The sequence below is a fragment of the Zea mays genome, chromosome 1 (assembly GCF_902167145.1).
Source record: "Zea mays cultivar B73 chromosome 1, Zm-B73-REFERENCE-NAM-5.0, whole genome shotgun sequence".
NCBI classification, from domain to species: domain Eukaryota; kingdom Viridiplantae; phylum Streptophyta; class Magnoliopsida; order Poales; family Poaceae; genus Zea; species Zea mays.
This window is the reverse complement of record NC_050096.1, coordinates 268,940,629-268,950,896: the sequence shown is the minus strand read 5'-3', so window position 1 is coordinate 268,950,896 and position 10,268 is coordinate 268,940,629. Positions and strand designations below refer to the sequence as shown.

General features: G+C 41.4%; 1 protein-coding gene across 2 annotated transcripts; it reads right to left on the bottom strand.

Annotated features, from left to right (window-relative positions):
* Positions 1–2,417: 2,417 nt before the first annotated feature.
* On the bottom strand, positions 2,418–7,940 carry LOC100191781 (uncharacterized). Of its 2 annotated transcripts, NM_001137206.1 has the most exons (8): positions 7,659–7,828; positions 5,374–5,396; positions 5,234–5,294; positions 5,103–5,146; positions 4,572–4,903; positions 4,125–4,482; positions 3,432–4,019; positions 2,443–3,004 (listed from the first exon to the last, which is right to left on the bottom strand). In NM_001137206.1, exons 1-8 carry the CDS (start codon positions 7,741–7,743, stop codon positions 2,729–2,731), a joined length of 1,767 nt encoding a protein of 588 aa, NP_001130678.1. In that variant the 5' UTR covers positions 7,744–7,828; the 3' UTR covers positions 2,443–2,728. The 2 variants fall into 2 exon arrangements, with proteins under 2 accessions (XP_008671920.1, NP_001130678.1); XM_008673698.4 differs by lacking the exons at positions 5,103–5,146; positions 5,234–5,294 and having other exon boundaries at positions 2,418–3,004; positions 7,659–7,940.
* Between the last annotated feature and the right edge of the window lie 2,328 nt (positions 7,941–10,268).

Below are 10,268 nucleotides of genomic sequence, written 5' to 3'. Positions count from 1 at the left end.
TTGGGGATCGAGAGGCTAAACTAGAACTAGACTAGAACTACTCCTAATTGTACTGGAAATAAATGCGAATAGAAGTTGTATTGATTCGATTGTTGATGATTACAAATCGGCCGTATACCTCTCTATTTATAGAGGAGGGGGGCTGGACCCTTTACAAACTAATTTCCGAGCTTATTCCATGATTTTAGCTAACAACCGTAGCACAAAACTCGGAACCCTAATCTGTTCTGCGCACGCGCGGACCGTCCGGCCCACAGGCGCGGACCGTCCGGACCGCGGACCGTCCGGCCTCAGGGCCGGACCGTCCGCGCTCAATTTGGTGCTCAACAGCTTGCATGATCAGTAGACCCAAAAAGCCATGAGACAAGCTGAGGGAGAAGCCAGAGTAAAGTGTTTGGAATGTGCACCAAAAACTAGACAATCCCTTTTCTTTGTTTGGCACACAATAGCCTTCCATTGCAAATGCACATCAAGGGGTCTTTGATATATTAGACGCCCGGTATGCTGGAGTGCAAACACGTTATCCAGCGTTGGAGGGAGGCATTGCTTGAAAATGCCCGGGCTGTGTTGCTTCAAAAAGAGATTAAAGATCGGCCTATGCGGTGGCGGTGATCATACTGTCTTTTGAAAGAAGCGACCAGTCTTCAAATTATCATGCTATTTGTGGCGACGATGACCATGGCATCTACAAGATCATACTGGATACAGATTGGTGAAGACATTGCAGTGGGACGCTCTACTAACCTCCGTCCAGCCTCGATCTTCTACAAGGAAGCACGTGCAAATTTTACTTTTTGAAAGCATCGTTATATTAAGAGAGAGCAAAGCTCCAAAATAGAACGATACAGTACAAGTACAAAAACAAGGAACTGGCATTTTTACCGTGGCTGGAACCGAACATACAAGAACTTTTCTATTACTAAACCAAAGACAAACCACTAGACCCTGGTCAGATCTCTGCTAGATCTGAAGCCCCCGTAAGACACCAATTCCTTGTGTCATCCTTGATGTTCTGGAGCACCTTCGAGATGTCCGACCTGCCATTCTCAAACACACAAAAAATTCGATGTTTCCATAACCACCAAGCCAAATAACCATTGAATTAAATCCTTTTTGCTGCGATTTGGTGGTGTTCGCTTGAAGCCACCAATCCTAAAAGTTGACGTCTCCAGGTATCGGGCAGAGCTACCACAAGTTTATTAAAGAGAGAACCTCAAACCAGACCTGCCTAGAGAAGGCACAAGCCACTAACAGGTGTTAGACCGTTTTCTCATCTTGATCACAAAACACGCAACATTCGGGGTGGTCAAGCTCTCTTCTTGCCAACTGATCTGTGGTCCAACACCTATTAAGACTTACAAGCCAGATGAAAATACTTGCATCTCAGAGGTGCCCAAGACTTCCACACCCTATTAGCCATTTCAAAGCCCACCGACCGATGAAAAACCTTTCATAAGCCGACTTAGGGCTTGTTCGGTTCCACCAATCCAGAAGGGGATTGGAGGGGATTTAATCCTCTCCTAGTCATTTTTAGTCATTTTTGACTAGGAGGGGATTGAATCCCCTTCTGGATTGGTATAACCGAACATGCCCTTAGAGGGAAAACACCTAGATGCCGAGGGGGTCCATAGTTACACATCCTGAATTTCTGGAGCAATATTTACCTCAGCAAGAATGTCCTAAATATGCAAATATTCCAGCAACGCATGGACACCCAAGCCACCTCTTATATCACTCACCCACTGGTCATTGTCGTTCTCCTTTTTTGAGTTGCTCTAGGAATAAGTCGGATCAGAGAAGGCGCCAAGTGTAACGGCACATGGTCATGAAGCCATTTATCGAACCAAAACTTCATGCAAGCCCCATTTCCCACCACAGAAGTTACTCAAGCAACGAAAAGACAAAAGAGTTGTTGTATTGGTGTAACTTGGATGTCAAAATCTGCCCAAGCGATCAGATTAGGTTTTCTTGAATCATAGCCAACGCATATTGAGGGCCCAGCTTAGCCTCTAAGTTGTGGATCCCTAGGGGCCCCCCAGCTCCACAGGTCTACACACGAGTCCAATTCACTAGACAATGCCCCCTTTTATTTCCTTCCGGCCCTTCCAAAGGAAACAACTTCCTATTTTATCAATTGCTTTGATCACCCATTTTAGACAATAAAGAACAAAAAGAAGATGAATCGGGATGGCAGTTAAGACCGCCTTAACCCATAAACTAGCTTGTTTAAGTCTTCGTTAGGACCGGATCAGCTATACATCTGGCTTCGTTCTCTCCCAAGCTTTCTATTCAGTCCATCGGTTCACGATTCTGCTCAACCAAATGTATAAAGAGAGGCAGAGCGTGCTGATAAAAAAACAATCTCAACCACGAACGAACAGATGCTCGTAAATAACTCTCAACCTGCCATCAAATGCTAGCATGAATGTTCGAACACTTGATACCGTTTGAATGGGATCATTAATTTGCCACCGACAGAAATTCAGACATTACATTTATCAGCTGATGAGAATCATAGAGCTCATCATTCTTTTCATGACAAAAAGGGACAAGAACCAACAATGAGCTAGGGGAGAAAGCACCACAAAAGGGCGACGAAACTACATACACGTGATAACTAACAAATCTAATATAACACGAATAAAGAACATGTGATAGTTATACTGATTTCATTTTGAGTCCCATCCAACTTCAATGTTCATCACAGAAGAATATCTGAGGGTGGTTTCTATTGGCTGATCTTGCATCCATGAATGTAGGAATGCTGATAATTGATGTACTTTGTCCAGTAAGGCCGATACTTTATCATTGCAATTTCCAGCCAGGGCTTCATGTTACCATTGTAGTGGATGACAGCAGCATTGTCTATCTCTGAGCGCTCAATGGTTGGATTGTACCCTAAGCCAAGCACATGCCATGATTTGTCCAGAGGGTGTGTCAGCTTGTAAAAAGTTAGAAGCCCTGGTGGCAATGTCCCCAGTTTCCAGAGCAGCCTGTTCTCGTTCTGTACAAAGAGAACAGAAAACAGTGTGAAAATGGAGTTCAGTTAATGTATGCACTGATAGGTACATCTCCAGGCAGTGCATTTATGTTTCGACTAGCACTTTACTCTTTGTAATGATCAAACATAGTTTAATTAAGTAATTAAGAGAGTTGTGATAACTGAAAATTGGTATTACGAAAATTAATTAAGGACTCCGACGTAATCTTACTAAAAATAATTATTTAGCATTTGTTTCATCTATACTGTACATGGTATAGTCATACATATGCATAAAAATGAACAAAATCGTGATATTTGAAAAGACTGAAGCACCCGAATACATATCAGCAAGATGCAGCAAGATGGTTGTATAGGAACACAAAATGCAATATTCTAAAGAAAGCAGTTGTCAAGATGCAAGTAATGTAAAATCTTATTTCCAACTCACCATGTTCTGCCATTTGTGGTAAATTCCAGTAATGTCTTTCTTCTTCCATTCTTCCAGATCAAACATGTTCATTCCATAAGCCCAACCACATGCATTAGGATCAAAATTCTGAGCAATATTTGGGTTTGAGAAATTTAGGTACTTATCAAATCGGTGAAAACTCTCTCCACATGTTTCCACGGCTCCATTTACATTTCCATTAAGATCAACCTCCCAGAGTCCAGTTAGGTCCCTCTGGACAACTATATCATCATCCAGGAAAAGAATTTTATTCAGCTTGGGATAGACTTGTGGGAGGTAAAATCTTAGATGATTGAGCATGGACAAATATTTTGGGTTTCGATACTTCAGATTAGAAGAACCAGCAGAGAGTGTTTTCGGACGATCAGCCTTGAAATAATATTCTTTCATGGCTGCAGACTCAAGCTGCTTCAGAACAGGGCAGTAAGAAGAGTTTAACCATTTGAAGTCATCAACATTTTCCACATGGATTGTTGCATCCCCAGGTGGATTCAGCAAAAACCACATGTTCATGGCCCCAAAGTTCAGTTTGTCAGTAACAAGATGAAATACATGTTTTTCAGGCTCCTGCAAATTTATAGCAAGAAAAATAAGAGTGTAATATAATTGACCAGTCAATGGTACAAACAATGAAGAGATCATATTTCCAGCTTGAAGATGCATTAAACTAACCTTAGCATTCATGATGGTTGAGTTGACCACAACTGATGCTGCCAAAACATTGTCCGAGAAAAGAGCATAATGGTAAAGATCAGGATTTTCCAGGTTCTCACTATTGGGGAACTTTCTTTTCTCTGGAGAGAGAAGATAATAATCAATCGTTAAGCGCATGGAAAGACAATGGATGCCATTTGGGATTGTCTTAGCTGCTAGCTGGCTAAGGAAGGTGCTCTGCTTCTTCAAGCTCCGGACCTGCTCATCTGCTGACTGAAGCATTGCTCTCAAACGCTGGGTAATTTCCTTGCAATCGTACAATAGATCCCTTGCTTTTGATAAAACTTGGCCCATTGCTTTGGTTCTATCCGAAGCACTGCAAATTAGAGAAAAGATGAACCAGTACAGTAAGAGAAAACGGTATCACTGAAAATTAGGCCCCAAAACAGTTCAAGCAGGAACCACCTCTTGGGAAGTTCAGCATCAGCAGTAGCTTCCCCAAGGGAGCGCTGGCTTTCCTTGAGCCTTGCAAGCAGCTCCTGATAGAGATCAAGCTTGTCCCTCGATTTGGCAAGAACAGAATATATTCTGGCCATGATCATTTGATCTCGCATCAAACGGACCCTTGAATCTGCCTTTTCATTTTCATTTTCACGTCTCCAGATGCTGTATTTTCCCAGCACAGCAGAGTCAACAGCTTTTGAACGTTCGATACCTGCATTCTCAAGTTTAACTAACGCTTCATCATCCTGCTGCACTACTTCCATTTTCTTCCTTACAGCAACTCTCCTTAATTTCTACAATTAGGAAATATCAAAATGGTCAGGATAAGGTGGAACAAGATTACATTTTAGAGTAGCTGTAAGCCATGGAAAAAAATGGCATAAGCATAATGTTAACCACTCTGGGAATCAAACAAGCGCAGTTTCATCCCTACATATATATACACTGCAGCTTACAAGGATAAGTACTTGAGGGAAAAGGGGGGATGATTACCATGTGTGTTATTTCCTTTGATCTACCCAGGAGATGAGGGCCATCTACATTAACAATTAAAGTTCCAAAGTTTAATGTGTGTGATGCACTCACAGATAAGATACATATGGTATTAATACTCAGTTACCCACCCTTTCGACCCGATGAGACATTCTGCAGGTCAAAGTTGGGTTGCCCAGTCCAGTGAGATATCTAACGTCGCAGAAGGTTGCCACTATAATCACACATTTTTTTAACATAGAAGAAATAAGTAGGATAATATTTTACTAACCTGTTTGCGATGGTCCACTCGAGCTGCACAAAGCAGAAATAATGGCATTAGCGCGACCCCACAAAATATATTCTACGATCATGAAAAATGTCTAAAACCATGTAGTTTCTTCTAATTGTATGAGGATGATAAAATATTTATCAAACAACAAAATGGTTCCACAAGAAATAATGGTTCCTACAAAGATAAGAGCAATCTGTAATGTAGGACTACAAGAGAACAGGATCGCATTGCTGTTACAGCCAATTTCTAAGAGAGAAAAAACTCGACCGGTAGGGGAAAGACCGCCCCACGATATTAAGCTCAATCAGAGCCCCGAGCGAGAAAGGTCACGAAAGATGGCCCTCCCGTGCAACATGAGGGTCTGCCCCCTATAGGCTAGATCTTTACTCATGCTTTGAACCCTCCCAGTCCCTACACGAGGATCCGCCCCCCATAGGTTAGTCCATCTCGTGTAGACACGACCAGGGGAACCAGCGAGTGACCTTTTCTAAATTTGTTCCCACTGGGATTCGAACTCAAGACCTGATGACTGATGAGTGCTACTCATACCACCTAACCAACTCAGCTAGAGGCCCTTTTGCAGCCAATTTCAAAGAGAGCAAAACTTTAGGACACGAATTGACTAGCTTGGTGAAGGAATCTTCTAAATGGGTAAGGATAACATTCCAATATGAGATACAACTCAAATTTTCCAAAATGAAATGTCATATATAACATACACTTCTTGGGTAGAAGAAAGCTTATGTATGAATGCTAAGTGTGCTTATAAGCCATTCAAAAACAGCATATGTTTTCCCCCTCTGTAACCACGTGTGCTTTACAGAAATGATGGGTGAACTTGATTGCTGAGACACACTCCCGGCAACATAAACCTAAAACTAGAAGAAATGTGGTGAAATTGTTTTGAAGGAATAGAATGTATTAAATCTATGCTGCTATGCAACATATTGCCCTTTAGGTTCTAGGTTGGTATTATCACAAACCCACAATGCTGATCCCTACTAATCCAGGCAGCATTATCCTAAACACACCTTATACTAGGCTGCATGAAAGCATTTATTTACCGAAACTGTATGCATGATGTATGGTGCACTGTGCACCTGTGTTGATCAGTTAACAATTCAGATGCTTGACATTTTCTACTCAAAGATACAAACAAGGATTTAAAAAAAAACAGGAGAGTTGTGTGTCATTACATTAAGGAGAAAAAAAAACAGATAGGAGAGACAAGACTTGTCAACTCCCATTACAAGGCCCATTACCCCAGACTAGGGAACGGTGTTCCACACATTCAAAGGAACAAAAGCGATCAAAAACTACCACTGAAACACCCGCAAGGACCCTATGGGGAACTGGCACAGGAGGAGGTCCTGTAGAGCTAATGCTACAGCCAAGCACCACCCTCCTCAACCACAGCTAACAAGGAATGAACCAAACAAGGAATGAAACTGTAGAACACTTAAAAACTTATGTGGGTTAGAACCATTAACTATAGAGGTTTTGCTAGTATGGAAAATAGAGGATAATCACACAGTATCAGACAGGGAGAAATATTTACCATTGTAATTTACATACGATGATAGTTTAAGAAAATTCCTTAAATATACATGACTATCGTCTGAACTCTGAATTGAGAAGGCTATCTGGCCTACCCACATTGCATCACAGAAAACTGAAAAAATATCGACAATTGGGCTAGCAACATGAAAGTTATAATAACAACAGTGAAAATTACCAAGAAACATTAGCAACGAAATCCATAATTTTCTGATAGTATTTGATCCATATGAAAATACAGTTACTCCTGATTTCTACGCTGCCCCAAAAAATACAGTGAGGATTTGTTGCACCTATGTATAAACGCCAACAATTCTAAAAAATGTATGAACAGCTCAACACTAACCACAAAACATCATGTAACTGGGATCATTTCAGTAACTGCTAATCTCCCAAGTTGACGATTGAGTGCTTCCCGACATGCGAACCCACGGATACATGACGTCGCATCGATAACCCACTTCCAACATCCGTCCGACCTCATCATCAAATCAAGTAATCAACACAAATTCTCCCCACCAAATCCCAATCCGCTCCGTTATAGCCCAACGCCGCACGATCGACGCCGTTCCCCCGGCTGTGAACGGAAAATCACACAGATCTAGCGCCGCCGCCGGGGCATTCTCGCGACTCGCGCAGAGCGACAAAATCCGCGGACTCGCCGCGGGAAGGGACGAGGAAGAGAGAGAATGGGAGACGGGGCTGGGTCAGGAGCGGCATTTTACCTTGGAGGCAGGGAGAGGCGGCGAGGATGAGGAAGGCGAGGGCGAGGAGGTGGAGAAGGGGCGAGCGGCCAGCCCTAATCGCCATGGCCGGCTGGCTCGGAACAGATTGGGAGCCTTTTTCCCGGAAGGGAGGGATCGTGCCGGCTTGCTGGCGAGGAAGAGGAGGGTCCTGGGGCCGAGTGGCGAGTGGCGAGTGGTGGCGGCCAGTACACTCGGCACTGGCGCTGCACCGCCTTTGTGTCAAGGTCCATTCACACCTGTTTGGAGTACTCTCTCGAGAACTGTTCATTCCCGTTCCAACGAATCAAAACATATTTAACTTAAATTAAATCTATACAATAAAACAATACTCCTTCTATCCTAAATTATAATTGAATAATTGCATCTATATCATTAAAAAATTGCAACTTTAAATATATAACATTGGTTTCATATGTCATTGACTCATATGGACCCACATGTAAATGAGATAGCAATTGTATATATCTAAAATCGTAATCTTTTAATGGTACAAATCCAAATTTCTCAATTATAATTCGTTTTATACTAATTACATATTTATTAAGTAACATATAAATATAGTTTATACGTATGTCTATACTTATTATTATTTAAATAAATATGGACAGAAAAAAGAGAGTATAAAGAACTATATTTTGAAACGGATGAAGTAGTATTTATAATACATAGTAGTAAGTATTATTATATAGACTACCTATATCCACGTATCCATAAGTAATTTATACATGTCTAAAACATATATAGACCCTACTCAAATTAACACACATAATAAGTATATGTTAGGTAGAATCAACTTGAATGTTCCAATATTATTCATCTTGATATTACCAACGTTCCTGGTACGAGTACCACATGCGCTACAATATAAACCGGCCAATGTGAAGTATAAGTCGAGAACCCCACCATCACGGTGGACCGTACCAGGAAGACGAGAAGAAGAATGCTTGGTCAAGACCCCTGCCGTGCACGACTAAGTCGAGTTCCTGCCCTACGGAAGCCTTCGCCAATCCGTTGGCAAGATCCGGTTGTGACACGTATCACTGGCACCACTCGTCCCTAACTGGAGCCAATGACCCTCTAAGAGACCTCCAATATCCACCCGCTCTGTCGACCACAATGGGCCCGGGAGTGTCACATGCCTCACCAAACACATCCAGTGAGTATAACGCTCGAGGTGCATAATTGTAGACATCTCTAAGTGCTTTATTTAATATTGTATTCGATGCTTCATCAGACATGTAAGGTGAGTACTTTACCTTTTACATTTGTCTATAACTTCCTCTAAATATCTTGTCCAATGCACACCAGATAAATAGGCCAGGGCTGACTTTTTTGAAACATGGTAATCTATTATTCAACGTCGACCGTGAGGGTGGGGCAAAGGGGGGCCTCGGGCCCCTCAAGTCTATAAGGCCCAATTATAAATATATATTTAGTAGTTAATTAATGGCTCAATAGTTGAGTTGGCAAGATAACATATCTATAACTCGGCCTCATTTAACCATGTTAGAATAAACTTTTAAGATATTACAATAATATGTATCTTTTATTTAATTATTATTATATATAAATACTTTATATGTATCTTAAGTGTTTATATTAGTAAATTTATATAGAAAAACAATTAGAAGTACATATATTTTACATATTGTCCGTGACCCTAGAATTTTAGGATGGATATTGTTCCTATTCAGTGCACATCACATGCTAGGTACAACAACATCGTCAAGTTGTCTATTTTAAATACCCTTTGATTTATATTTGATCTCAAACTCATTAGGCTTTTTAGCTACCTAGTACTATATTTCACAAGTGCGCCGCACCACTCGTCACTAAATTTACCTAGATCAAACTACCCGTCCATGCTCCTTTGTAGTACGACCAAAGAAAAAAGAAAAGATCCCACCATAAATCTATGTGTTTACTAACTCTATTGAAACTTAGAACTAGTTGGTTCTTATCCTTCTCGTTCGTCATTTAAAAATATAAATTTGAATACTATCAATAGAGACATGAAAACTATATAGATACTAGCCAGTTGTTCATGCTCTTTTACGGTTTTTATATATCATATAACTAGGCATTGAGATATTTATTCAAATATAATTATTGTTTATTTCTAAACACTAAGTGCTTGTTCGGTTCTACCCAATCCATATGGATTGAGGGGGATTGAGGGGGTTTCAATTCCTAGAAAGTCAAATTCTCTCTCAATCCGTATCAATCTCCTCTGATCCATATGGATTGAAAATAACCGAACAAGTCCTAAGGTATGTGTGGTCTGGTATTTGACCCCAAATTTCTGGAGTAGTGGGCGCGTGGGTTCGAGCGCTTGCTCTGCACTATTTTTTGCGCCGTGTGGTAGCTGCGCGGGCGGGGTCGGTGCTGAACAGGCGTAGTAGATGGTTGCGTGGGCGCTATGGTCCACAAGGCTAGACGTAGGGCCCATATGGCACGTCGCCAAGGTGGGATGTGTTGGGCAGGAGAACCAGTCGGGACACGTGGGGCGGGTCCAGAGTATCAGCGTGGAGAGTGAAGTCATAATTACATTAAATTCTTAATTGAGTAGTATAGTTATACGTCCAATCA